The sequence below is a fragment of the Narcine bancroftii genome, chromosome 3 (assembly GCF_036971445.1).
Source record: "Narcine bancroftii isolate sNarBan1 chromosome 3, sNarBan1.hap1, whole genome shotgun sequence".
NCBI classification, from domain to species: Eukaryota; Metazoa; Chordata; class Chondrichthyes; order Torpediniformes; family Narcinidae; genus Narcine; species Narcine bancroftii.
The window spans coordinates 331,121,702-331,149,162 of NC_091471.1; the positions used below are offsets into that span (position 1 = coordinate 331,121,702).

Genomic DNA, 27,461 nt, shown 5'->3' on the forward strand with positions numbered 1-27,461 from the left:
ACTGGGACACACACCCACTGGGACATGATTCCCACTGGACTCACTCCCACTGGATTTACTTCCACGACGAGACACTCCCAGTGGTCCCAATGGTTTTGCGAACACACCAACACTCCACCCTCTCCGTCTGACAAGTGTGTGTGTGTGTGTGTGTGTGTGTGTGTGTGTGTGTGTGTGTGTGTGTGGGGGGGGGGGGGGGGGAGGGGGGAAATGTGGAAGCTGTGGAGAGAGAGCAAAGGAGATTGACCCCTTTAAGATGGGAGGGAGAGATAAACTGGGAAACTACAGACCAGTAAGCCTGAGATTGGTCATAGGGAAGGTGCTAGAATCAGTTATTAAAGATGAAATTGCAGTACATTTGGAAAGTAGTGGTATCATCAGACGGAGTCAGCATGGTTTTGTGAAGGGAAAATCATGTCTGACGAATCTAATAGAGTTTTTTGAGGATGTAACCAGTAGAGTGGTTGGGGGAAACAGTGGATGTGGTATATCTGGACTTTAGTAAGGCATTTGATAGTCTTCCGCAGAGAAGACTAGATAAAAACTTGAAAAAGCTCGGTATAGGAGGTATGGTATTAAGGTGGTTAGAGAGTTAGTTGATGGACAGGAAGCAAAGAGTAGGTATAAATGGGTTCTTTCAGAATGGCAGTCAGTGACTAGTGGGGTACCGCAGTGCTCTGTGCTGGGGCCACAGTTATTTACAATATATATCAATGATGTATATCAATATCTCAAAATTTGCAGACGACGAAGTTGGATAGCGGGGTTGGCTGTGTTGAGGACATTAGGAGGATGCAGAGAGATTTGGATGTTAGGCGAGTGGGCCAAGATGTGGCAGATGCAAGGATAAATGCGAGGTTATCCACTTTGGAGGCAAGAACAGGAAAGAAGACTATTATCTAAATGGTGTCTGTTTAGGAAAAGGGGAGATGCAGAGAGACTTGGATGTTGCTATGCATCAGTCATTGAAAGTGGGCGTGCAGGTGCAGTAGGCGGTGAGGAAGTCGAATGCTATGTTGGCATTCATAGCAAGATGATTTGAGTACAGATCCTGCTGCATTTGTACAGGGCCTTGGTGAGACCACACCTGGAGTTTTGGTCTCCTTATCTGAGGAAGGACATTCTCGCCATGGAGGGGGTGAAGAGGTGGTTCAAGTTCACTAGACTGATTCCAGAGATGGAACGACTTGCATATGAAGAAAGGTTGGATAGACCTTTAGAAGATAGAAGGTTGAGGGGGGGATCTTATAGGAACATAAAATTCTTAAGGGTTTAGACAGACTAGATACAGGAAGGTTGTTTCCAATGCTGGGAAAAACCAGAACCAGGGGTCACAATTTAAGGATAAAGGGGAAGTTTTTTAGGACTAAGATGAGGAACAATTTCTTCTCTCAGAGGGTGGTAGATCTGTGAAATTCTTTGCCACAGGAAGTAGTTGAGGCCGGTTCCTTGTCAATATTTAAGAGTAGGTGAGATTTGGCCCTTGTGGCTAAAGGGATCAGGGGGTATGGGGAGAAGGCAGGAACCGGGTACTGATCAGCCATGATCATAATGAAAGGTGGTGTAGGCTTGAAGGGCCAAATGGCCTACTCCTGTACCTATTTTTCTATATTTCTATGTTGCCTGGCTGGGAAACAAGTCTCATGAGGCAAGGTTGCCAGAGCTTTGGAGTGCAGAAGGATGAGAGGAGACTTGATAGAGGTTTACAAGATTCTGAAAGGTGCAGATAGGGTGGATGTCCAGTGCCTGTTTCCCAGATACCAGAGGACATCTGTACAAAGTGAGGGGAGTGAAGTTTATGGTTAAGTTTTTTACACAGAGTTGTGGGGCCTGGAATGCCTCGCCAGGGGTGGTGGTGGAGGTTGAAACATTAGGGGACATTTAAGAGACTCTGAGACACATAGATGGAAGATAAGGAGATGACTGACGGAGATTTACAAGAGGCAGAAATTGGGGTGGACACATCATCACTGAATCCACTCCTGGCTTATACCCTGGGCAACCATCCACTGGGACTGCAGGCCGTGGCAGTGCAAGTAAGATGACCAGTGCTACCCCAAGGCAGCCTCATGCCCTCTCATGTGGTCTAGCCTGGTTTTCACACTGGTTCGACTCCTGGTGTGGGCTCGATGGCTTGCACCAGCTCACGTGGGCCATGAGGGGCCGCTGCAGGCGGCATGTTCCTCCTCCTGTCCACAGGAGGCCGCTGCAGTGTCCGTGTCTGCGCTGTAGTTCCGCCTCCCGGCTGCAGATGGTGATGCAGGCGCCTTGTCCCCGCTGCAGTGCCACCTCCCGGCTGCAAACGGCGCTGTAGGCGATTAGACCCAGGTGCAGTACCATATCCCGGCCGCGGGTGGTGCTGTAGGCCACAAGATGGCGCCGTTCCCGGAGGAGGTGGACGTGTTCTCGGCGCCGCACTGGCGGATGAAGGAGCTGGTGTCGCGGTACTCGGAAAAGGTGGGTTCCGGCCCCCATCCCATCCTGTCCCGGTTCCCCCGGTACTCGGAGAAGGTGGGTCCCAGCCCCCATCCCATCCCGTCCTGGTTCCCCCTGTACTCGGAAAAGGTGGGTCCCGGCCTCGATCCGGTCCCCTCCCTTCCCCCCCCTCCCCTCTCTCCCCCCCTCCCCTCTCTCCCCCCTCCCCTCTCTCCCCCCTCCCCTCTCTCCCCCCTCCCCTCTCTCCCCCCTCCCCTCTCTCCCCCCTCCCCTCTCTCCCCCCTCCCCTCTCTCCCCCCTCCCCTCTCTCCCCCCTCCCCTCTCTCCATCCTCCCCTCTCTCCCCCTCCCCCCCCTCCCCTCTCTCCCCCCCTCCCCTCTCTCCCCCCCTCCCCTCTCTCCCCCCTCCCCTCTCTCCCCCCCTCCCCTCTCTCCCCCCCTCCCCTCTCTCCCCCCTCTCTCCCCCCTCCCCTCTCTCCCCCCCCTCTCTCCCCCCCCTCTCTCCCCCCCTCCCCTCTCTTCCCCCTCCCCTCTCTCCCCCCTCCCCTCTCTCCCCCCTCCCCTCTCTCCCCCCCTCCCCTCTCTCCCCCCTCCCCTCTCTCTCCCCCTCCCCCCTCTCTCCCCCCTCCCCTCTCTCCCCTCTCTCCCCTCTCTCCCCCCTCTCCCCCCTCTTCCCCCTCTCCCCCCACCCCTCTCCCCCCTCCCCCCTCTCCCCCTCCCCTCTTTTCCTTTCTCTCCTCCTTCCCCATCTGCCTCTCTCTCTCCCCACCCTCTCTCTCCACCGCTGTTTCTCTGCATCATCCCTCACCTCATTAGACACTCTGGACCCGACCCAACTCCATGTTTGTCCTACCAACCCCTTCCTCTCTGGTCTTGGTGCGTGGACTTGAATCGGGACATTGACTGACATTGTTGGCCATTGAGGATGATAGTCTTTGGACCTGTCAGCAACAACGATGAAGTTGTACTACAGAGAAGAGGTGGAAATGGTGCGAGAATAACAGCCTGAGTCTCAACGTGGACAAGATGAAGGAGGAGATTGTGGACATCAGGAGGACCAGGAATGACCACCCTCCACAATACGTCAATAACTGCAGCGGAGGGCACCAAGTTCCTTCCTTGGAGTTCAGTTAACTAGTGACCTATCCATTCAACATCTCCTCGCTGGTCAGGAAGGGGCAACAGCAAATGCACTTCCTGAGAAGACTGAAGCAGGCAAGTCTACCAACCACCATCATGCCTACAGGAGCTCTCTCCACAGCATCCTATCCATCTGCATCACAGTGTGGTACGGTTGGTGCAGAGAAATGGATCAGAGGTCAATTCACAGGACCATAAATGCGGCAGAGACGATCACTGGAATCTCCATCCCCCTCCCATCGACGTAATCTACTGGGATAATTGTCTAAAGGGGGCGTGCAAAGTCGTCGAGGACCCCTTCCACCCCACACACAGCGTCTTTCAGCTGCTCTTGTTTGGGAAGAAATCCAGGAGGATCAGAGCCAGCACCACCAGGCTGAGGAACAGCTTCGTCCCACGGGCAGTAAGAACACTGAATGACCAAAGGAACTGTTCACACTAACCCTCCAAGACTCTCATATTCACCAAACAATTTTTATTTGTGTAGGTGAAGATGGCACGGTTACCGTAGCGGTTAACACCGTTCCAGCACCAGTGACTGGGGTTCAAATCCCGTGCTGTCAGTCAGGAGTTTGTATGCTCTCCCCTTGTCTGCGTGGGTTTTCTGCGGGGGCTCCAGTTTCCTCTTCTGTTCCAAAGGCGTATTCAGACCGGTGGAGCAGAAGGGCTTGTTACTGGGCCAGATGTCTGAAAGAAAATTGCTTGTCTTGGATATGTTGCGCATGTGTGTCTGTCTGTGTGAGCTCGTCTTTGTGTGTGCGTGTGTTTGTGTGCATGTGTGTGCTTTGCACTGAGGACCGGAGAACGCCGTTTTGCCTGGTTGGTCTTGTACGATGAGTTTGACTTCCCTCCTTCCACCCTGACAGCTGTCCAATACCAACTTCTCCAGCAGCCGGGATTTCCAGGCCCTCCTCACGTCGCTCTACGCCACCTTTACCGAGTTCAAGTCCCACGAGCAGATCGAGAATGAGTACATCATGGGAGAATTGCAGCACCGATTGCGGGCTCTGTCCGTCCGCAATCGGTCTGTGTCCGCTGTGCACTCCGACAACAAACTATGCGAGATGCTGCAGCTCTTTGAAAAGGGGCTCAAGAACATCAAGGTCATGGAGGGGGGGAGTCGTGTGGGGGGTGGAGGGGTGTGGGGGTCATGGAGGGGGATTTTTGAGGGAGAGAAGGAAATGGGGGTGGGGTTCAGAGGAGGGGAGAGAGGTTGAGGGGTGGGGGATCGTGGGGAGGGGGAAGATCGAGGAGGATGGTGGTCAGTGAGGGGTGGGGGAGTCACGAGGTGAGATTGAGCACAAGGGGAAGCCTTGGGGGCAGTGGGAGTGAGAGCGGTGGGGGAGGTACTGATGTTCTGCTGCCCACAGAATGAGTGCGAACAGCTGAGGTACAGCCGCCATTTGAAGGAGCAGCTCGATGCCTTTACCAAGGAGTTCATCCCCCACATGAAGGAGGAGGAGGAGGTAGGGAGCCTCTTCACCCCTCCCTCAAAACCCAGATCCCAAACCGCCTTCATCACCCTCCCCCAAATACACAAGGTGGCCACTAGTGAACAATAACGTTGAACCAAGACTCTCCCCCCTCCCTCCACTCCCCTTCCCCTCCTCTCCTCCCCCCACTCCCCCCAGGTGTTTCAGCCCCTGCTGATGGAATACTTCACCTATGAGGAGCTGAAGGACATAAAGACCAAGGTGATCGCACGTCACTGCTCCCAGGGCCCTCCTGTCGCCCTGCAGGTCCTGAATGAGTTTCCCCTCTGGACCCCAGACCAGAATGTCCACACACAGCCCAAGAATGCTCATGGCAAGAGGGCGCGGACAGGTAGTGGCTGTTCCAGGGGCTGCTCGGTTTGGTGGGGGAGGGGAGGTGAGGGATCTCCTCACTGGGGGAGGGGAGGTGAGGGATCTCCTCTGGGGGATGGGGAAGTGAGAGAGCTCTGCTGTGGGAGGGGTGGTAAGGGAGCTGTGTGCTGTGGGATGGGCAGTGAGGGAACCATGCTGTGGGTGCAGAGCTGAGGGAGCTCCTTGCTGGTGGAAGGGTGGTGAGGAAGCTCCTCTCTGGGGGAAGGGTGGGAAGGGAGCTCCTCGCTGGTGGAAGGGTGGTGAGGAAGCTCCTCACTGGGGGATGGGTGGTGAGGGAACTCTGCTGTGAGATGGGTAGTGAAGGAGCTCTGCATAATGGGTGCAGTGGTGAGGGAGCTCCTCGCTGTGGGTGCGGTGGTGAGAGAGCTCTCTGTGGGAGGAGCAGTGAGGAGGGAGCTCATCGCAGTGGGAGGGGCAGTGAGGGAGCTCTTTGCTGTGGGAGGGTTGGTGAGGGAGCTCCATGCTATGGGAGGGGTGGTGAGGAAGATCCTCAATCTGGGAGAGGTGATGAGGGAGGGAGAAGAAGAGGAGGAGGAGGAGAAGAGGGTGATGCACCTGTCGGGGTCGGTGACCATGGGAGCTGACTACATTCACTATTGGATCTGCTCTCTCCCACACCCCAGAGCCCTGGCCGGAGGCCAACAACACCCATGTGTCTCAGCTTCCCCCTGAGGTGCTCGTGAAAATTCTGGGTTATCTCAACCCTCGTGACCTCTGCCGCTCGAGCCAGGTGAACAGGCACTGGGCTCAGGTGGCAAGGAGTGGGGCGCTGTGGAGGCACCTTTACCCGGTCAGCTGGGCCAGAGGTGAGTGTCGGGGACCAGAGGGGGGTTACAGAGACAGGGAAGGGGTGTAGGGGCCCAGAGGGGGTTACAGACAGGGAGGGGTGTAGGAGACTGGAGACGTTACAGAGACAGGGAGGTGTGTAGGAGGCTGAGTGGGGGGGGGGGGTGTTATGGAGACTGGGAGGTATGTGAGGGTGGGAAGACAGAGGGAGTGTGGTGTGTGTTGGTGGGGGGGTTATCCAGACAGTTTTTTTTTTAATTTTTATTTTTCACACCATAAATCACATTAGCCATGATATACACTTTTTCTTTTTCACACATATACAGTGACTTTTTCTACCCCCCCACCCCCCACCTCTCATCCATTTTAGGTATATAATCTAGGTTGCATTAAACCCGTCAGACAATGTTGTCATTCAACAAAAATACACCAGAAATTCTACTGAGTCCATTCTTTTCTTTCCTTCTCCTTCCATCAACTTAGGTAATGTTTGTCCCCGGTAGGTTTTCGCTATTGTATTTAATGTAAGGCTCCCATATTTGTTCGAATATTTCAATATTATTTCTTAAACTATGTTGTATTTTCAAATTATCTTCCAATTTCCAGGTTGACATAATACATTTTTTTGCTACGGCTAGGGCTATCTTAACAAATTTTTTTTGTGCATCCTCCAAATCAATTCCAAATTCTTTGTTTTTTATGTTACTTAGGAGCTGACATTTTATCATAACATATCTCCCTGCTGGATCTATTATTTCCTCTTCTATTTTAAATGGCACATTTTTACTAATTAATATAGCCACTCCTCTTGCTTTTGAATTATACGATGCTGCTGTTACATGTCCAAACCCAATCTCTCTTTAATTTCTTGTGCTCCAATTTAGTTAAGTGTGTTTCTTGGGTAAATGCTACATCAATTTTTTCCTTTTTCAGTAAATTTAGTAGTTTCTTCTTTTTAATTTGGTTATGTATTCCATTAATATTTAAAGTCATATAGTTCAGTGTAGCCATTTTATACTTTGTTTATCTTCTCTTTCTGTTTTTCCATCATTACCTTTCCTCCTTTTCCATTTCTGTTTTCTTATTTTAAACTCTTTATAAGACAACATTCCTACAACATCAAACATTTTCCTTATTCTCCTATTTATATCTTCTTTATCCCCAATCTCCCCTTCCCCTCCTGAGTTGTCCTTTATCCCTTGTCGGACAACCACATCTCCCCTCTCCATTTGGGTTTGCGAATTCACTCGCAAGCGTCAACTGATTTTGCAGTGACCGCTATTCCCCCCCACCCAGTCCCCCCCAGAAAAGATTTCGCTTTTCATATGTAACAAAGGTCACTTTTAATTCCCTCCTTATTCTCTCTATTCCATTACCTTCCCTTATTAATTCTTGTCTATACTATCTATATTTTCCTCTAAGTACAGATACATTCACGTATGCACATTGTATCTATTCACTCTTATACCTCTTTACCCACATACATATCAATCGTGATCATTTTTACTCTCATTACCCATCCCTCAGTCTATTTTTGTAATTGTCCTGCAAATTTTCGTGCTTCTTCTGGATCCGAGAATAGTCTGTTTTGTTGTCCTGGAATAAATATTTTCAATACCGCTGGATGCTTTAGTATAAATTTATACCCTTTCTTCCATAAAATCGCCTTTGCTGTATTGAACTCCTTTCTCTTCTTTAGGAATTCAAAACTTATATCTGGATAAATGAAGATTTTTTGCCCTTTATACTCCAGTGGTTTGTTGCCCTCTCTTACTTTTTCCATTGTCTTCTCCAGTACCTTTTCTCTTGTAGTATATCTTAGGAATTTTACTAAAATAGATCTTGGTTTTTGTTGTGGTTTAGAGGCCAATGCTCTATGTGCCCTTTCTATTTCCATTTCTTGCTGTAGTTTTGGACATCCTAGGGTCTTAGGGATCCAATCTTTTATAAACTCCCTCATATTCTTGCCTTCTTCATCTTCCTTAAGGCCCACTATCTTTATGTTATTTCTTCTGTTATAATTTTCCATTATATCTATTTTTTGAGCTAACAGTTCTTGTGTCTCTATAGCTTTTTTATTAGATTCCTCCAATTTCTTTTTTAAGTCTTCTACCTCCATTTCTGCTGCTACTGCCCGCTCTTCCATCTTGTCCATTTTCTTTCCCATTTCTGTTAAGGTCATATCTATTTTGTTCATTTTCTCTTCTGTGTTGTTTATTCTTCTTCTTCTTAAATCATTAAATTCCTGTGTCTGCCATTCTTTAAATGACTCCATGTATCCTCTAATAAGAGAAAGTATATCCTTTATCTTGCCTTTCCCTTCTTCTTCTATTTCATTGTACTCTTCCTCTTCTTCTTCCTCTGGGTTGGCCATCTGTTGTTTCTTTGTTGCCCTTTTCTTCTCTTCTTTCTTGTTTCCATTGTCTTCTGTGTTCTCTTCTTGCTGCAGGTGTTCTGCAGCTGTCGTTGCCGGCTGTGGAGATCGACTCCCCAGCTGGTCACCCCTCCCGTCGGTGTGTTTTTTTTCATGCGCATCGCGCATGCGCGACTCCTCGCGCATGCGCGGTTGCGCACTTTTACTCGGCTCAGCGAGCCATTTTTGTAGTCCTATTTCTACCGACCTGAGGAAGCGGGCTTCTCTCTCCACAGCGGGCCTCTTCGGACAGGTAAGGCCTTTTCCTTCTTCCTCCGTTGTCTTCTCTTCCTCTCTTCTTACCGTTGATTTTGATTTTTCTTTTTTTGTCGCCATCTTCTTTCCACCTTTATACTCACGTTTCTTTAACTTTTATTTCTGTGCCTTTGTGTTTTCCCTTGTTTTTCCCGACTTTTCTGGAGAGGGCTGGAGTTCACCGTCCGGCCACTACTCCATCACGTGACTCCTCTCATCCAGACAGTGTTGAGGTCCAGTGCGGACTCTGTTCCCAGTGACCATGTCTGTTTCCTGCCCCCAGGCCACTGGTTCAACGGGCCTCCCTCTAGCCCGGAGCGGTTCTGTGAGGAGCATATGAGTCGGGCCCAGCAGTGGGACGAAGATGCCGATGTGGACGAGACAGGTGTGTGGCGTGGAGCGAGGCTGCAGCTTCTGGCTGCTCACAGCCAGCCCCACCCTCTCTGAACCTGGTCAGCCGGTGTGCAGTGAGGCAGATATCCTTGATCCTTGTCCCAACACACCACAGATCTGAAACAGGCCCTTTGGCCCTTCTAGTCTCTGCCTTGCTCCATGGACCTGTCCAAATTCTTCTTAAATGTTATAAGTGAGCCCGCATTCACCGCCTCAACTTGTTCCACACTCTCACCATGTGTGAAGAAGTTCCCCCTCACGTTCCTACCCTAATCAGGGTCGGGCGGTAGATGTGGTCTCCATGGATTTTAGCAAGGCATTTGACAAGATCCCCCCATGAGAGACTCATCCAGAAAGTCATGAGGCATAGGATTAGAGGAACCTTAGCTTGTAGGCAGAAAGCAGAGAGTCATAGTGGGCAAAAAGTATTCAGCCTGGAGGTTGGTGACTCGTGGAGTTCCACAGGGATCTTCTGGGACTCCTGCTCTTTGTAATTTTTATTAGTGACCTGGATGATGAGATGGAAGGACGGGTCAGTCAGTTTGCAGATGACATGAAGGTTGGAGGAGTTGTGGATAGAGCTGAAGGTTGTCGAAGGTTACAACAGTATATAGCCAGGATGCAGAGTTGGGCAGAGAAGTGGAAGATGGCGTTCAATCCGGATCGGTGTGAGGTGATGCATTTTGGAGGGACAAACCAGATGGCTGAGTACAGGGTTCATGGTCAGTTACTTAACAGTGAGGAGGAACTGAGGGACCTTGGGGTCCAAATCCATACATCCCTCAAGGTGGCCACGCAGGTTGATGGGATAGTTATGGGACACTGGGCTTCATTAATAGGGGGATTGAGTTCAGGAGTTAAGAGGATATGTTGCAACTCTACAAATCTCTGGTGAGACCCCACTTGGAGGTTAGTGTTCAGTTCTGGTCACCTCATTACAGGAAGGTGGAAGCTAATGAGAGGGGGCAGAGGAGATTGACCAGGATGTTGCCTGGATTGGGAAACAAGTCTCATGAGTCAAGGTTAGCAGAGCCGGGACTTTTCTCTTTGGAGCGAAGAAGGATGAGAGGAGATTTGATAGAGGTCGACAATATTCTGAGAGGCAGAAATAGTGTGGACGGCCAGTGCCTGTTTCCCAGGGCGAGATCAGCAAACTCCAGAGGACGTCTGTACAAAGTGAAGGGAGGGAAGTTTAGGGGTGTTTTTTTTACGCAGAGAGTTGTGGGGCCTGGAATGCCTGGCCAGGGGTGGTGGTGGACGCTGGAACATAGGGGCATTTAAGAGACTCTTGGACAGGCTCATGGATGGGAGAAAAATAGAGGGTTACAGGGTAGGGAGGGGTTAGTTTTTTTTTTAGGAATATCTGGGTCAGCACAACATGGAGGGCTGAAGGGCCTGTCCTGGGCTGTGTTGTTTGATGTTAAACGTTTCCCCTTTTACCCATGTCCTCTGGTTTGTACCTTACTGACCCTCCATAGGAAAAGCTGATATTTGCATATTTTTTTAAACATTCAGACACACGGCCCTTCCGGCCCTCGAGTCTGTGCCACCCAATTACACTCAATTAGCTTACAACCCCCCAGAACATTTTGAACGGTGGAAGGAAACCAGAGCCCCCGGGGAAAGCCCACGCAGACAGCGCAGGATTCGAATTCTGGTCATTGGCCCTGTTACAGCGTTATGTGAACCACGACACCAACCCTGCTGTCCGAGTTGCATTTACTCTGCTAAACCCCTCATAATTTTAATACCTCTTTGAAATCTCCCCTCATTCATCTATGCTCCAGGAAATCAAGTCCCCTTTGCCTGCAACTTAGTTCCTGAAATCCCACAGCATCCTAGTAAAAGTGATCCGTGACACGTGCAAGTAGGCTGCCTGAGGCCTCTGCTCATAGTAAACGATCACCTTCCGGGATATGTCCATTCCTGGGTACCTGAGATTAGGAGCATACCATGCCCATGGGCAGCACGGAGGATTCCGGGGGTGTTTGGGAAAGACACTGCATCCTGGATGAAGGGGGTGGGGGTTAAAATATTACAGGATAGATGTCTCCTGAAAGTTTTGTACTGTGGAGATTCATTGCAGTGTTGGAGATCTGTCGCATGTATACAGAAAATAATAAAGGGTCACCCAGAGTGAAGCCCCTACCTCACTGTCCCATCACATACTCCCAGGGTCAGACACAGAATGAAGCTCCCTCCGCACTGTCCCATCACACACTCATGGGGTCAGACACAGAGTGAAGCTCCCTCCACACTGTTCCATCACACACTGCTTGGGTCAGACGAAGAATGAAGCTCCTTCTGCACTGTTCCATCACACACTCCTGGGGTCAGACACAGATTTCACTCTGTGCCGTCCTTTCAGACCCTTTTGTGGGGAGTGTGGTGCAATGCGGATTGTCTGTTTGTTGCCCTGACTGGAATCTTGCGGAGTTGAGCCTCTAGCCTGCGCTATGTGACCACCTTGTCCTTTGTTGCTGTGCAGAAGAATCTGGACACAGGGCGCAGGGCGAGGCACAGCTATTACAGGGCATCGTGCACCATCTTCTCCCAGAGGTTGGGCCAGCAGTCAGGAGCCTGGTCCTCGCTGACAGCAGCACTCTCTCCAGCCAGATGGTACGTGGCCATATCCCAGTTTGTGGGCCGGTGATCCGTGGTACGTTCACCCCCTCTGCTGCTAACAGTTCGTTTCCTGTTCATGCCGGTAATTGCGACTTGGGGCGTATGTGTAACAGGAGTGGGCTGAGCCATGGTCGGTGAGCTCGGAGTTGTGTGGCAGACCAGGGATGGGTGATCCGGTGTACTGGGATGTCGCCATGTGATTCCCTTCACTCTGGGTCTCCTTGTTTCACACAGCTCCGACAGATTCTCAGCGCCTGTCCCAACCTGGAGCATCTGGACCTTACGCAGACAGCGGTCACCGACTCGGCCTTCAGCAGGTAACGAATCCCCCGTCCTGCTGTCCAATGATTGTGGAGCCCAGGCATTTTCATATGTTACCCCACTGTCTCTATCCCCGGTTGGCCACCCCGTCTCTCCCTCTCTCTCTCAGCCACCAGTCTCTGTTCCCAGCCCTGTCTCTTTCCCCGGCCCCCCCCGTCTGTCCCCGGACGACCCTCCCCGTCTCTGTCCCCGGACGCCCCCTCCCCGTCTCTGTCCCCGGACGCCCCCTCCCCGTCTCTGTCCCCGGACGCCCCCTCCCCGTCTCTGTCCCCGGACGCCCCCTCCCCGTCTCTGTCCCCGGACGCCCCCTCCCCGTCTCTGTCCCCGGACGCCCCCTCCCCGTCTCTGTCCCCGGGCGCCCCCTCCCCGTCTCTGTCCCCGGGCGCCCCCTCCCCGTCTCTGTCCCCGGGCGCCCCCTCCCCGTCTCTGTCCCCGGGCGCCCCCTCCCCGTCTCTGTCCCCGGGCGCCCCCTCCCCGTCTCTGTCCCCGGGCGCCCCCTCCCCGTCTCTGTCCCCGGGCGCCCCCTCCCCGTCTCTGTCCCCGGGCGCCCCCTCCCCGTCTCTGTCCCCGGGCGCCCCCTCCCCGTCTCTGTCCCCGGGCGCAACCTCCCCGTCTCTGTCCCCGGGCGCCCCCTCCCCGTCTCTGTCCCCGGGCGCCCCCTCCCCGTCTCTGTCCCCGGGCGACCCCTCCCCGTCTCTGTCCCCGGGCGACCCTCCCCGTCTCTGTCCCCGGGCGCCCCCTCCCCGTCTCTGTCCCCGGGCGCCCCCTCCCCGTCTCTGTCCCCGGGCGCCCCCTCCCCGTCTCTGTCCCCGGGCGCCCCCTCCCCGTCTCTGTCCCAACCCACTCTCTTCTCCGGACATGCCCCACCTCTCGCCCGAGTCGCCGGCTCTCGCCCGAGTCGCCGGCTCTCGCCCGAGTCGCCGGCTCTCGCCCGAGTCGCCGGCTCTCGCCCGAGTCGCCGGCTCTCGCCCGAGTCGCCGGCTCTCGCCCGAGTCGCCGGCTCTCGCCCGAGTCGCCGGCTCTCGCCCGAGTCGCCGGCTCTCGCCCGAGTCGCCGGCTCTCGCCCGAGTCGCCGGCTCTCGCCCGAGTCGCCGGCTCTCGCCCGAGTCGCCGGCTCTCGCCCGAGTCGCCGGCTCTCGCCCGAGTCGCCGGCTCTCGCCCGAGTCGCCGGCTCTCGCCCGAGTCGCCGGCTCTCGCCCGAGTCGCCGGCTCTCGCCCGAGTCGCCGGCTCTCGCCCGAGTCGCCGGCTCTCGCCCGAGTCGCCGGCTCTCGCCCGAGTCGCCGGCTCTCGCCCGAGTCGCCGGCTCTCGCCCGAGTCGCCGGCTCTCGCCCGAGTCGCCGGCTCTCGCCCGAGTCGCCGGCTCTCGCCCGAGTCGCCGGCTCTCGCCCGAGTCGCCGGCTCTCGCCCGAGTCGCCGGCTCTCGCCCGAGTCGCCGGCTCTCGCCCGAGTCGCCGGCTCTCGCCCGAGTCGCCGGCTCTCGCCCGAGTCGCCGGCTCTCGCCCGAGTCGCCGGCTCTCGCCCGAGTCGCCGGCTCTCGCCCGAGTCGCCGGCTCTCGCCCGAGTCGCCGGCTCTCGCCCGAGTCGCCGGCTCTCGCCCGAGTCGCCGGCTCTCGCCCGAGTCGCCGGCTCTCGCCCGAGTCGCCGGCTCTCGCCCGAGTCGCCGGCTCTCGCCCGAGTCGCCGGCTCTCGCCCGAGTCGCCGGCTCTCGCCCGAGTCGCCGGCTCTCGCCCGAGTCGCCGGCTCTCGCCCGAGTCGCCGGCTCTCGCCCGAGTCGCCGGCTCTCGCCCGAGTCGCCGGCTCTCGCCCGAGTCGCCGGCTCTCGCCCGAGTCGCCGGCTCTCGCCCGAGTCGCCGGCTCTCGCCCGAGTCGCCGGCTCTCGCCCGAGTCGCCGGCTCTCGCCCGAGTCGCCGGCTCTCGCCCGAGTCGCCGGCTCTCGCCCGAGTCGCCGGCTCTCGCCCGAGTCGCCGGCTCTCGCCCGAGTCGCCGGCTCTCGCCCGAGTCGCCGGCTCTCGCCCGAGTCGCCGGCTCTCGCCCGAGTCGCCGGCTCTCGCCCGAGTCGCCGGCTCTCGCCCGAGTCGCCGGCTCTCGCCCGAGTCGCCGGCTCTCGCCCGAGTCGCCGGCTCTCGCCCGAGTCGCCGGCTCTCGCCCGAGTCGCCGGCTCTCGCCCGAGTCGCCGGCTCTCGCCCGAGTCGCCGGCTCTCGCCCGAGTCGCCGGCTCTCGCCCGAGTCGCCGGCTCTCGCCCGAGTCGCCGGCTCTCGCCCGAGTCGCCGGCTCTCGCCCGAGTCGCCGGCTCTCGCCCGAGTCGCCGGCTCTCGCCCGAGTCGCCGGCTCTCGCCCGAGTCGCCGGCTCTCGCCCGAGTCGCCGGCTCTCGCCCGAGTCGCCGGCTCTCGCCCGAGTCGCCGGCTCTCGCCCGAGTCGCCGGCTCTCGCCCGAGTCGCCGGCTCTCGCCCGAGTCGCCGGCTCTCGCCCGAGTCGCCGGCTCTCGCCCGAGTCGCCGGCTCTCGCCCGAGTCGCCGGCTCTCGCCCGAGTCGCCGGCTCTCGCCCGAGTCGCCGGCTCTCGCCCGAGTCGCCGGCTCTCGCCCGAGTCGCCGGCTCTCGCCCGAGTCGCCGGCTCTCGCCCGAGTCGCCGGCTCTCGCCCGAGTCGCCGGCTCTCGCCCGAGTCGCCGGCTCTCGCCCGAGTCGCCGGCTCTCGCCCGAGTCGCCGGCTCTCGCCCGAGTCGCCGGCTCTCGCCCGAGTCGCCGGCTCTCGCCCGAGTCGCCGGCTCTCGCCCGAGTCGCCGGCTCTCGCCCGTGTCGCCGGCTCTCGCCCGAGTCGCCGGCTCTCGCCCGAGTCGCCGGCTCTCGCCCGAGTCGCCGGCTCTCGCCCGAGTCGCCGGCTCTCGCCCGAGTCGCCGGCTCTCGCCCGAGTCGCCGGCTCTCGCCCGAGTCGCCGGCTCTCGCCCGAGTCGCCGGCTCTCGCCCGAGTCGCCGGCTCTCGCCCGAGTCGCCGGCTCTCGCCCGAGTCGCCGGCTCTCGCCCGAGTCGCCGGCTCTCGCCCGAGTCGCCGGCTCTCGCCCGAGTCGCCGGCTCTCGCCCGAGTCGCCGGCTCTCGCCCGAGTCGCCGGCTCTCGCCCGAGTCGCCGGCTCTCGCCCGAGTCGCCGGCTCTCGCCCGAGTCGCCGGCTCTCGCCCGAGTCGCCGGCTCTCGCCCGAGTCGCCGGCTCTCCCCAGGACAGCCCCCCGTCTCTCTGCAATCTGCTGTCTCTACCTCAGATGCGCTCCGTCTCTCTCTAACTCACCATCTCCCCCAGACACTCTCCACCTCTCCCTCAGGAATCCCCAGCTTCTCCCCCCGAACGTGTCCTGCCTCTTTCCCAGGCCCCTCCCCAAAACGGGCCACACCTCTCTCCCCTTTGATGCTCGCCTTCTCTGCCCCTTAGGTGTGGCCCTGGAACCTGTCATTCCCTGTCACACCTGGACCTGTCCGGCTGTGAGCAGATTACGGACTCCACCCTCCTACACCTGACACGGGCTCTGGGTGTGCTGCCTGGGGAGACCGAGGAGGGGATGCAAAGCCAGCGAAATGCCTGCTCCTGGTCCCTGCATGGCTGCCACGACTGCCTACCAATGGAGGGGGTGGAGCTGGAGACCCGGGGGAGCTCCGGTGGGGTCTGGCTCCTGCCCGAGGCACAACTGCTGGACATTGAAGAGTCGGGGGAGCTGAGGCTGGTGGGATTGCGGACCCCCGGCCGCTGGCATCCATCGGCTTCCTGCGGTATCGCTGCTTGTTGTCTGCGGGAGGCCCAGGGGCTCCGGGCTCCCTGTGGGCACTCTTTCTGCACCTCCGAGGTGGGGGCCCGTTGGTCGGTGCCTGGAACCTGCAACAAAATGGTGCGGAGCCATCGCTTGGAAGCTGGCACTGGGGCAGCTGGTCGTGGCAGGGGCGCAGAGACTGACTGTGGGTCTGCTCCCCGCTCCCTCCGCTTCCTCAGCCTGTCCGGATGCTACCAGATCACCGACCAGGGGCTCAGGTGGGTGCAGCGTGAACCTAATCCTGTGTCGGTCCCCTAACACTGCCCCCTGTCTGTCACCTCACCCTGACTCCCCCCATTCGTCCCCTCACCCTGTCCCCCCAGGTCTGTCCCTGCCTGCCATCCGTCCCTGAAGCCCACCTCCCCATCTGGCCCTGAACTCTTCGCCTGTCCATTCAGCCCTGACCTCTGACCCACGTCTGTTCCCAAAGTTTTCCGTCCTTCCCAGTTCCAGTCATAGCCCCTTCCCACTGTAGAGTCAGTGATGGGATTGAGCAGGGGTTTATCAGAATGAACCATTCCACATTGGGCTACGTTCACTGTGCTGCACAGGCCAGGCAGTATGGGTGGAAAGTAAATGGTGGTCATCGTTTCCGGCCTGACCCCTCATCAGGAATGTGGAAAAGTAGGAGGTCGTCTGAATGAGCTGGGAGGAAGGGGGTGTGGAGTTACCTGACAGGTAACAGGTGGAAACACAGTAACGTCGGAGGAACCCAGCCAGTCTTGCAGTCCCCACAGGAGGTGAAGATACATCATCGATATTTTGGGCCTGATCCCTTCCTCGAGGAACAGGCAAACGGCAGGTGCCTGAATAAAGAATGGGGAGAATGGGAGGGGGCATTGAAATGGGTGGCCCTGGGAGGTCCATGCTGTTCCCCGCCCCATTCCCTTGCTGATGTGTCTGTCCATGGTATCGTGCTATCAGTCTGGGCCCACCTGCCAATAGGAGGAACAGCAGCTCATCTCCAACTGGGCAGCATTAACGTTGATCTCTCCAGTTTCTGTTAACACTTCCCTACTTCCATCTTTGTCCCGTCTCCTTTCTCCCAGCGCGCGCGCACTCCCTCCTCTCCCTGCTCACCTCCCCTCTCTCCCCCTCTTCTCTTCCTCCCCTCCTTTCCCCCTCCCCCTCTCCTTCCTCTCCTCTCCCTCCCCTCTCTCCCTCCCCCTCCCACCTTTGCCCCTTCTTTCCCTCCCCCTCTCTCCCTCCCCTTCTCTTTCTGCCTCTGACTCTCTTCTCTTTTCCTCCTTTCACGGAGCTAAAATCAATTCTCTCCTCTTATAACCAGTGAACACATTTTTGTTGGTCTGGACTGCCCCAGACAGTCTCCAGTCTTTATTCAGATGCCTGTCTGCTTTTTGCTGTACCTTGAGGTAGGGCTGAGGCCCGAAACATTGGTGATGAATCTTTGTCCCCTGTGGATGCCGCGAGACCGGCTGGGTTCCCCCATTTACGCCTGTGTTTCATCTTAGGTAACAGGTGGGAGGGAAGCTGAGGGCAGGGCGAGATCTACTGAGTTCTACTGAGTTCCTCCAGCTCTCCTGTGCATTGTAGCAGATCCCTGCATCTGCAGGTTTCCTCGTTGAGACAGGGCAGCTGTGGATGGGGGGTGGGGGGCGGCGCTGGAGAGGAACAGATTCTGCTGGAAGGGAAGGTTGGAAAGGGCACTGAGCTGCACAGAGAGGGGTGAGGGTATGGAGCAAGATGCCTGTGGTGGGGGGAGGGGGGTGTCAAGGCGTGGCAAACACAGCATTTGGAAGGGACTGAGGCAGCTCCACGGACAGTGATGGATTCGAGGGTCCAGGTCTGTCCGCAGAGGTGGAGGGGGCTCTGGTGGGGGTGTAGGAAAGGGGTTCTGGGGGGGCAGTGGGAAGGGGCTTTGGAGTCGCATGGGAAAGGGGGCTTTAGGGTCATGGGAAGGGATGATGACATGATGACTGACAGCCTGTTGTTGTCTAGGGCCCTGACTCTCCATGGGGGACTGCCCCTTCTCGAGCACCTCGACCTGTCGGGATGCCTGTGGATCACTGGCACTGGCCTTCATGACCTGGTGTCTGCCTGCCCTGCGCTCAATGACGAATACTTCTACTACTGCGATAACATCAGCGGTAAGGACCGGGGGGTGGGGGGAGGGGGTTAAGGGAGATGGGGGCAGGGAGAGAGGTGGGGTGGAGAGAGGAGCAGGAGACAGGGGGAGGTTAGAGAGAGAGGGGGAAGGGGGGAGGGTAGAGAGAGGGAATGGGGAGGGGGAAGGTGGGAGGGTAGAGGGGGGAACGGGGAGGGGGAGACAGGGGAAGGGGAGAGGGGGCATGGGGGAGAGAAGGGGAAGGGGAAGGGGAGGGGAGAGGGTGGGGGAAGAGAGTTGGCAGGGAGAGCTGGGGTTCCTTCCTCACAACCTCCCTCCCTCCCTCCCTTCCCTCCAGGCCCCCACTCGACGACGGCCAGCGGCTGCCAGAACCTGCAGTGCTCGGGGCGTGCCTGCTGCCGGTCTGGAGAGTGACCGGTTTCTCCTCCCCTGCCCCTTGAACCCACCCCCTGCCTGGCGCCCATGCACTTTACAGCCACCAGCAGGCGAGCCCAGCCTTTGACGGAGAGGGTCGGTTAAGGGGATGTGGTGTAGAGTGATCTCCTGGATCAGGACGGACCTCCAATGCATTGGGACGGACCCCCGATGCACCGGGACCCCCAACGCACCGGGACAAGATTCTCCAACGTACCTGGACCCCTGATGCAACAGGACCCTCGACTCACGGGACCCCTGAGCCACTAGGACCCCCAACACACTGGGACCAGACCCTAATGCACTGCATCTGGACACCCAACACACTGAGACACCCCGACGCACCAGGACCAGAACCCTGATGCACCGGAACTCCCGACACATCGGGTCCGTATCACTAACACACTGAGACCTCCGTCACACCGGGACTGGACCCCCAATGCACCGGAACTCCCGACACTCCGGGACTGGACTCCCAACGCACCGGGACCCTTGACTCAACGGGACCCTTGATGCATCGGGACCCCCGACTCATTAGGACCCCCAACGCACTGGGACCAAACCCCCAATGCACCAGGACTGGACACCCCCAACACACAAGAGACCCGCAATGCACCCAGACACCTGACACACTAGGATCCCCAGTGCACCGGGACCGGATCCCCCACGCGCCGGGACCGGATCCCCCACGCGCCGGGACCGGATCCCCCACGCGCCGGGACCGGATCCCCCACGCGCCGGGACCGGATCCCCCACGCGCCGGGACCGGATCCCCCACGCGCCGGGACCGGATCCCCCACGCGCCGGGACCGGATCCCCCACGCGCCGGGACCGGATCCCCCACGCGCCGGGACCGGATCCCCCACGCGCCGGGACCGGATCCCCCACGCGCCGGGACCGGATCCCCCACGCGCCGGGACCGGATCCCCCACGCGCCGGGACCGGACCCCCCACGCGCCGGGACCGGACCCCCCACGCGCCGGGACCGGACCCCCCACGCGCCGGGACCGGACCCCCCACGCGCCGGGACCGGACCCCCCACGCGCCGGGACCGGACCCCCCACGCGCCGGGACCGGACCCCCCACGCGCCGGGACCGGACCCCCCACGCACCGGGACCGGACCCCTAATGCACCTGTACCGGACTTCCACCATACTGAGACCCTCGACACTCTGGGACCGGACCCCAATGCACAAGGATCCCCGATGAACTGGGACTGGACCCTCAACGCACCGGGACCACTGATGCACCAGGACTGGGCCCCCGACACACTGAGCAACATGACATGACTTCAGGATCCCTTTCCCTGGGAGAACGAGATGTTGCTGAGGTCCCATCCCTGATTCCAGTGGCGAAGGGGAGCGCAGTGGTTCCCTCCTGCCCACTCTCGCCACCTTTTGTTTCCTATCCACTGACCGATTTACAGAAATGTGTGTACAGATTGAAATAAATGTGGCTGGCCATCAAGGGTGTGGTTCCTCCATGCTCAGTTACGTGTCAGCAGTCACAAGGTGGGGATGAGGTGTTCTCACTTGGCGCAAGGCCCTTCCCCACACAGGAGCAGGAGTTGACCATCCGGTCGCGGCTGATCCGATCGTTGATTCAACTTCACCCGCCTGCCTTTGTCCCTCATCCCTTAATTCCGTTTTTATGTAAAAATCTAACTGAACCTTAAATATGTTTAATGAAGTCGTCTCAACTGCTTCCCTGGGCAGAACCACAGATTCCTCATCTCCGTCTTAAATCTGCTCCCCTGAATCCTGAGGCTGTGTCCCCTAGTTCTGGTCTCACCTACCAATGAAAACAATTTTCCTGCCTCTATCTTATTATCCCTTTCATAATTTTATATGTTTCTATAAGATCTCTCATTCTTCTGAATTTGAGCAAGGATAATCCCAGGCAATTCAGTCTCTCCTCCTAGGTTAACCCCCTCATCTCTGGAATCAACTTGGTGAATCTCCTCTGTACATCCTTCCTCAAGTCAGGAGACCAGAACTGCACCCAGTTCTCCAGATGCGGCCTCACCAGGACCTCTTACAGTTGCAGCAGATCCTCCCTGCTCCTAAATTCAATCCCTCCAGCAATGAAGGGACATTCCTTTGGCCTTCTTAATTAACCCTTTAACCTGCAAACTAACTTTTTGCAATTCATGTACAAGCACTCCCTTTTGATCGACAGCATGGTTCAGTCTTTCAGCATTTAAATAATCTTCTATTTTTCCTACCAAAGTGGATGACCTCACATTTACTAACATGTAGCACTGCATCTGGCAGGTAGATTTCATCATCTCCATGTATTGCTGCATAACACCAGGTTACAATACAGGTGGGGATGGGTCTGTCACTGTGTAACACCGGGGTACAGTACTGGTGGAGAGGGAGGGTGTGGGGTTGAGATGGGGGAGAGGGAGGGGGAAGGGAAGGGCAGGTGTGTGAGAGATTTACACACTAGACTGTCAATACCGTGCGCACTTCCTGAACAGCCAAACCGACACCCCACTATCGAGCGACAGATTCTGGGTCGACCTCCTGGGTTTTATTTCCTAAACCATCCCCTTCCTTTCCCCTCCCTGTCTGTCCATCCGGGGTCAGGCCATCATCCGCCGCATGGTCCGTAGAGCCAGGCCTCCGAACACCATCTCCGCTGCCTGCAGCCCCACTGCTGATAGGAAGAGGTTGCTCTCAACGGGGGTGAACTGGGCGGCGAGGTGGCTGTGAACGAGCAGGAGGCAGGAGGCCATCATTACCACCGTCAGCCCCAGGAAGAGGGTCAGCAGGCGTACCTGGGGAGAGGGGGAGGGAGTGAGCAAGGGACAGAATGGTCTCTGGGTGGGGGCAGGTGAGGAGAGGAGGGGGGCAGGATAGTTTTGTGGGGTGATTTCAGCAGAGATGGGCTAAGTAGTTTCCCTGTGAGATGTGGGGCAAGGAGAGGGACAAAATGGTATTTGGCAGGGAGAGGTGAGGTGGGAGAGATGCCGAGCAGCCTCTGGCTTGCAGAGATCCTCAGAGGTCTCTCTCTCTCTCTCTCTCTCTCTCTCTCTCTCGTACAGTGGGCTTTGGGGAGGGGTGGAGATTGGGGCTTGGATGGTCTCCAGGGTGCGATGGGAAAGGAGAAATGGGCAGAGCAATCTGGTAGAGAGAGAAGGGCAGAATGGTCTCTGGCAGGGAGAGAGGGCAGAACCATCTCTGGGGGAAAGAGGGGCAGAGCAGTCTCTGGCAGAGAGAAAGAAGGACAGAGCGGTCTGGGGAGAGAGGAGATGCACCCACCTTCCCCTGGTTCCCGGCTGTCCCCAAGTACAAGCGGATGATGTCGGTCACGGTGAAGTAAGTGACCACGACCTGTGTCAGAATCCGGAACCGCTGCTCCATCTCCTGGAACTATAAAGGGGACACAACAGGTGTCAACTCTTCCCACCGGGACCCCCATCGTTGGCCAGAAGCTTCGCACCACCCCATCAATCCCTGCGGAGAGAGAAACTGGGGGGGGGGGGGGGGGGGGAAGAGAGAGAGAGAGAGAGAGATGAGTAGGGTAGGGGAGAGAGACTGGGGGAGAGGGACTGAGGGGAGGGAGAGATTTGGGGAAGAGAGATGGGGAGAGCTAGGAAGGGGAGAGACGGAGGGGGGGGGGGAGAGAGAAAGACGGGAGGGAGGGAGACGGGGAGAGCTAGGAAGGAGAGGGAGACGGGGGGGAGAGACTAGGATAGAGAGAGACTGGGGAAGGAGAGAGACTGCGGGAGAGATAGGAGGGGGGAGTGAGACTGGGGAAGAGATTCCATGAACCCTTCCCCTGTTTCTTTCTGCCCACTCCTGCTTTTGTCCCTCCCGCCACCCGCCTCCCGCCCACCTACCCGTGGTTGGAGCAACAGGATCTCAGTGAACCAAGAGAAGATGAAGAACAGAACGTTAACGTAGAGAATGATGTGCAGAGTTGGACTTGCTAGGAAGCTCTCCCCTGGACGGGGCAAATTTCGTTAGAAAAAGAGATATTAGAACTGTCACACCTTTCTGCCTCATCCATAGACCTCCGGTCCCCTATACCCCTCCCTGTCTCTAACTTACCCCCTCCGGTCCCCTACACCCTTCCTGTCTCTGTAACCCCCTACAGTCCCCTACACCTCTCCCTGTCTCTGTAACCCCTTCTGGTCCCCCACAATCCTCCCTGTCCCTGTAACGCCCTCCGGTCCCCCACACCCCTCCCTGTCTATGTAATCCCATCTGATCCCCCTACAGCCCTCCCTCTCTCTGTAACCCCCCTATCCCCTAAACTCCCTGCATCTGTAATTCAACTTCATTTGTAGATATTTTAATATTGATATATTATATTAACCGTGTGTAACACTATTTTATATTAATGTTTTCTATGAAATTTCATCATTTTAAAAGTTATAATCTGGCTAAAATATTAATTTATATCTGAATACTAGCCCTAAGATGGCCTGAATGACCAATATTCTCCTGGCCAGGACCAAAGATGGCTACCAGTGCCGGGAAGACAATACCCCTACGGCCATCTTTGAGACGGCACCTGGCTGAAAGGGGAGCTGGTCTGCGTCGATGACGTCTTCGAAGGCGCGGATGCGTCTGCGCAATAGCCCTTCGGCGGCCGCCTCCTTGCTCGCCATCGTCTTGCGACTGGTTGCTCGGACGACCAGGCCAACTGTGACAGGCGTCTTGAAGGGTCGTGGCGGGCGACCAATCAGCGCGGGCTGTGGGCAGGAGTAATGTAGGCGGTCCCAGACCTGCTGGGCGGGGAGGTGAACCCCTTTCTGGGCTATAACCCTGGTGGGGAGGGGGAGGAGAGACAGCAGAAACCCACATGTGAGGGACAGTGCCGCCATCTGGTGTCAGGGTGAGCGAACTGCAGGAGCCCACGTGTTATGGACAATTCCGCCATCTGGTGTCAGGATGAGGAACATCCACCCCTCTGTTTCAACCCTTCTCTTTCCACCCCTCTGCTTTGACTCCTTTGTTTCGACATCTCTGTTTGCACTTCTCTGTTACAGCATCACTTTTTGCACCCCACTCTTTCAACACCTCTTTTTCCAGCCTTTTTTGACACCTTTAATTCCACGGTGATCACTCCTATCTTTGTCCCTCTATTTCGACCCCTCAGTTTCGACTACTGTTTGCAACCCTCTTTTGACCCCTCTGTTTTGACCTGACTGTTTTGTTCCCTCTGTTTTGACATCTCTATGTGCATCTCTGTTTCCACCCCTCTGGTTGCACCAGAATGTTTTCAGCCCTCTGCACTTCTCCGTGAAACCCTCTCAACACCTCTGTTTGCACCCCTCTGTTTTAACAGCACTGTTTCCACCCTTCTTTTTCCACACCTCTAATTCCATGCTCTGATTACACCCATCTTTATCGACTCCTCTATTTTGACCCCTCTGTTTGAGCCCTCTGTTTCGTCCCCTCTATTTCAACCTCTATTTTGACTGCACTGTTTCCACACCTCTGCAGCCCTCTATCTGCACCTATCGGTTTCCACACCTCTGTTTCACCACTGTTTATTCCCCTCTGTTTTGACCATTCTCTTTCAATACATCTGTTTCAGTCCCTCTGTTTCGATCCCTTCTTTTGCACCCCTCTGTTTTGACCCTTTTATGACCCCTTTGTTTGGTCCCTCTGTTTCATCCCATCTGTTCATACACCTCTCTTTTGACACATCTATTTTGCTTTCTCTGTTTCAACCCCACTGTTTCAATCCTGTTTTGTTCCCTTTCAACCCCTTTACTTCGACCCCTGTCTTTTGACACATCTGTTTCGATCCCTCTGTTTCAACACATCTGTTTTGACCCCTGTGTTCCAACCCCTCTGTTTTGGTCCGGAATCCCATTGCATAGAGGGTTGAGGAGAGCCTCAGCAAGGACAGTTTATCCACCTGCCTTTGAGGCGTGCTTGTGTTGAACGTCGAGCTGAAGTGAATGACCAGCATGAAGCAACATTCTTTCGGTGGGTTGGGGATGAGTGAAGATTGGGAACTGAAGGGGCCTGTTTCTGTGTTGTAGTGTTCTATGGTTCTATGATTGCATGGAAGATATATTAAATTTAATTTTGACAGTGTAACACAGCCAAAGGGCCGTGAAACCCGTGCTGCACAATTACATGTAATTATCCCATCAATCCCGTGCATTTTGAATGGTGGGAGGAGCACCTGGAGAAAACTCACACGGGGCAAGAGAAGAACATGCAAACTCCTTGCAGCCAGTGCTGGATTTGAACCTGGGTTGCTGGCATTGTAAATGGACTGTGCTAATCACTAAGTTAACCATGTCACAATGAACTGGGCTGGCATAAGTATTTAGTAGGGTATGTTTGGGGGATGAATTCCCTCTTGCTCCATTTGTAACTGCATTCGCGCATACAGAGGAACTACTGACATGGTCTTTGCCCTCAGACAGCTCCAAGAAAAGTGCAGAGAACAAAACAAAGGACTCTACATCACCTTTGTTGACCTCACCAAAGCCTTCGACACTGTGAGCAGGAAAGGGCTTTGGCAAATACTAGAGTGCATCGGATGTCCCCCAAAGTTCCTCAACATGGTTATCCAACTGCACGAAAACCAACAAGGTCGGGTCAGATACAGCAATGAGCTCTCTGAACCCTTCTCCATTAACAATGGCGTGAAGCAAGGCTGTGTTCTCACACCAACCCTCTTTTCAATCTTCTTCAGCATGATGCTGAACCAAGCCATGAAAGACCTCAACAATGAAGACGCTGTTTACATCCGCATGGTACTGCACGGATGGCAGTCTCTTCAATCTGAGGCGCCTGCAAGCTCACACCAAGACACAAGAGAAACTTGTCCGTGAACTACTCTTTGCAGATGATGCCGCTTTAGTTGCCCATTCAGAGCCAGCTCTTCAGCGCTTGACGTCCTGTTTTGCTGAAACTGCCAAAATGTTTGGCCTGGAAGTCAGCCTGAAGAAAACTGAGGTCCTCCATCATCCAGCTCCCCACCATGACTACCAGCCCCCCCACATCTCCATCGGGCACACAAAACTCAAGACGGTCAACCAGTTTACCTATCTCGGATGCACCATTTCATCAGATGGAAGGATCGACAACGAGATAGACAACAGACTCACCAAGGCAAATAGTGCCTTTGGAAGACTACACAAAAGAGTCTGGAAAAACAACCAAATGAAAAACCTCACAAAGATTAGCGTATACAGAGCCGTTGTCATACCCACACTCCTGTTTGGCTCCGAATCATGGGTCCTCTACCGGCATCACCTACGGCTCCTAGAACGCTTCCACCAGTGTTGTCTCCGCTCCATCCTCAAAATTCATTGGAGCGACTTCATCCCTAACATCGAAGTGCTCGAGATGGCAGAGGCCGACAGCATAGAGTCCACACTGCTGAAGATCCAGCTGCGCTGGGTGGGTCACGTCTCCAGAATGGAGGACCATTGCCTTCCCAAGATCATGTTATATGGCGAGCTCTCCACTGGCCACCATGACAGAGGTGCACCAAAGAAGAAGTACAAGGACTGCCTAAAGAAATCTCTTGGTGCCTGCCACATTGACCACCGCCAGTGGGCTGATATCGGCTCAAACCATGCATCTTGGCACCTCACAGTTCGGCAGGCAGCAACCTCCTTTGAAGAAGACCGCAGAGCCCACCTCACTGACAAAAGACAAAGGAGGAAAAACCCAACCCCCAACCCCATCCAACCAATTTTCCCCTGCAACCGCTGCAACCGTGTCTGCCTGTCCCGCATCGGACTTGTCAGCCACAATCGAGCCTGCAGCTGACGTGGACTTTTACCCCCTCCATAAATCTTCATCCGCGAAGCCAAGCCAAAGAAAGAAGAATACATTTCACAGTACACTGCTAGGGTAAGTAGATCCATTCTGAAATCATCTGGTGCAATAGCATTAGAAAGGGCCACCGATTCGCTGTTGCTTACCTGAGACTAATCTCGCCCACCCTGTCCCAGTGGATGAGTCTCTATGGATTGATTAACCTCATGCTGGTCACCTTCATCCTACCCACTGAGGTTCCGAGAACTGCGCACTCCCCAAATGCTGTGATTACCGTCTTCACCATCTGGGGAATCTTGCTTATTTTTGCCAGTCCTTACCTTGACTACTACCAGCTGATCCACTACAGACAGCTCACCCTTTGGTTTCCAGTCTTGGATGATTCTAGTCACCAAATTATGGACATTTCCACCTTCATCTGTGGATACATCATTCCAGTGCTGATTCTGGGCTTGGCCTATACCCCAGGACCATCAGGTATCTCTGGACCTCTGTGGAACCAATAGAAAACATGTCTGAATCTAAGAAAGCCAAGCGCAAGGTCACTAAGATAGATGATCATTAGTGTGGCTGTTATGTTTTGCATCTGTTGGCTGCCCCACCACTTGGTCATCTTGTGTTTCTGGTTTGGCCACTTCCCACTCAACCAGGCCACCTACATTTCAGGCTTCTGTCACACTGTGTGTCCTGTGCTAACTATTGCCTCAACCCTATTGTCTATGGCCTGGTCTCAAAGCACTTCCACAAAGGCTTCCAGAAAGTCTTCAATTGTCTGTGGAGGAAAAAGGGTTGTCAATAAAGTTCGGACTACTGAGGCATTCCACATCCGTGAGCAGAACCACGGAACAATCAGCCAGGAGTGGAGCCAGCAAGGGCCATCCAGGCAATGAAATCATACCACCAAGATCCTTTATGACATTCAATGTGACCTAAGCCCTTGAGAAAGCCTGGGACTGTGGTGGCGAGACATTTCACAGACTAACACACATGCACTGTGGTCACCACTTAATGCATGTACTTAATTGCTATTGAGAAAGTGGAGGTGAGATGCCTTCTACATGGTGAAGGTGCTCTCTAGTGGATGGGAATTCCATATGTTTAATCAAGAAATCCTGAAAGATTAACCTGGATTTCCAGGTCAGGATGTTGTATGTTGTATATCAGGC

At 55.8% G+C, this 27,461-nt stretch overlaps 2 protein-coding genes and 1 pseudogene across 5 annotated transcripts; 2 read left to right on the top strand and 1 right to left on the bottom strand.

The window, feature by feature from the left end:
- The first annotated feature begins 2,340 nt into the window (after positions 1–2,340).
- Positions 2,341–19,996, top strand: fbxl5 (F-box and leucine-rich repeat protein 5). 3 transcript variants are annotated; one of them, XM_069929284.1, is made up of 11 exons: positions 2,341–2,457; positions 4,442–4,678; positions 4,946–5,041; positions 5,207–5,399; positions 6,064–6,246; positions 9,178–9,279; positions 11,776–11,906; positions 12,147–12,229; positions 15,657–16,247; positions 17,989–18,137; positions 18,453–19,996. In XM_069929284.1, the coding sequence occupies exons 1-11, from the start codon at positions 2,374–2,376 to the stop codon at positions 18,527–18,529; spliced, it is 1,926 nt and encodes a 641-aa protein (XP_069785385.1). In that variant the 5' UTR covers positions 2,341–2,373; the 3' UTR covers positions 18,530–19,996. The 3 variants fall into 3 exon arrangements, with proteins under 3 accessions (XP_069785385.1, XP_069785386.1, XP_069785387.1); XM_069929285.1 differs by lacking the exon at positions 9,178–9,279; XM_069929286.1 differs by lacking the exon at positions 6,064–6,246.
- A 1,046-nt stretch (positions 19,997–21,042) lies between these two features.
- On the bottom strand, positions 21,043–23,381 carry LOC138759215 (transmembrane protein 17B-like). Of its 2 annotated transcripts, none has more exons than XM_069929288.1 (4): positions 23,054–23,381; positions 22,377–22,480; positions 21,796–21,906; positions 21,043–21,311 (listed from the first exon to the last, which is right to left on the bottom strand). In XM_069929288.1, exons 1-4 carry the CDS (start codon positions 23,364–23,366, stop codon positions 21,117–21,119), a joined length of 723 nt encoding a protein of 240 aa, XP_069785389.1. In that variant the 5' UTR covers positions 23,367–23,381; the 3' UTR covers positions 21,043–21,116. The 2 variants fall into 2 exon arrangements, with proteins under 2 accessions (XP_069785389.1, XP_069785388.1); XM_069929287.1 differs by having other exon boundaries at positions 23,028–23,361.
- A 3,127-nt stretch (positions 23,382–26,508) lies between these two features.
- On the top strand, positions 26,509–27,094 carry LOC138756886 (galanin receptor 2a-like; annotated as a pseudogene).
- Positions 27,095–27,461: the final 367 nt, after the last annotated feature.

Bases quoted from the DNA above. Each gene is read 5' to 3' on its own strand.
- fbxl5 (XM_069929284.1), top strand. From the start codon at position 2,374: ATGGCGCCGTTCCCGGAGGAGGTGGACGTGTTCTCGGCGCCGCACTGG. The intron at 9,280-11,775 runs GTGTGTGGCGTG...GTTGCTGTGCAG, and splicing joins TGCCGATGTGGACGAGACAG to AAGAATCTGGACACAGGGCG. The intron at 18,138-18,452 runs GTAAGGACCGGG...CCTTCCCTCCAG, and splicing joins CTACTGCGATAACATCAGCG to GCCCCCACTCGACGACGGCC.
- LOC138759215 (XM_069929287.1), bottom strand. From the start codon at position 23,346: ATGTGGGTTTCTGCTGTCTCTCCTCCCCCTCCCCACCAGGGTTATAGC. The intron at 22,481-23,027 runs GTATTGTCTTCC...TGCCCCGTCCAG, and splicing joins TCTCAAAGATGGCCGTAGGG to GGGAGAGCTTCCTAGCAAGT. The intron at 21,907-22,376 runs GTAGGTGGGCGG...TCCCCTTTATAG, and splicing joins TCCTGTTGCTCCAACCACGG to TTCCAGGAGATGGAGCAGCG.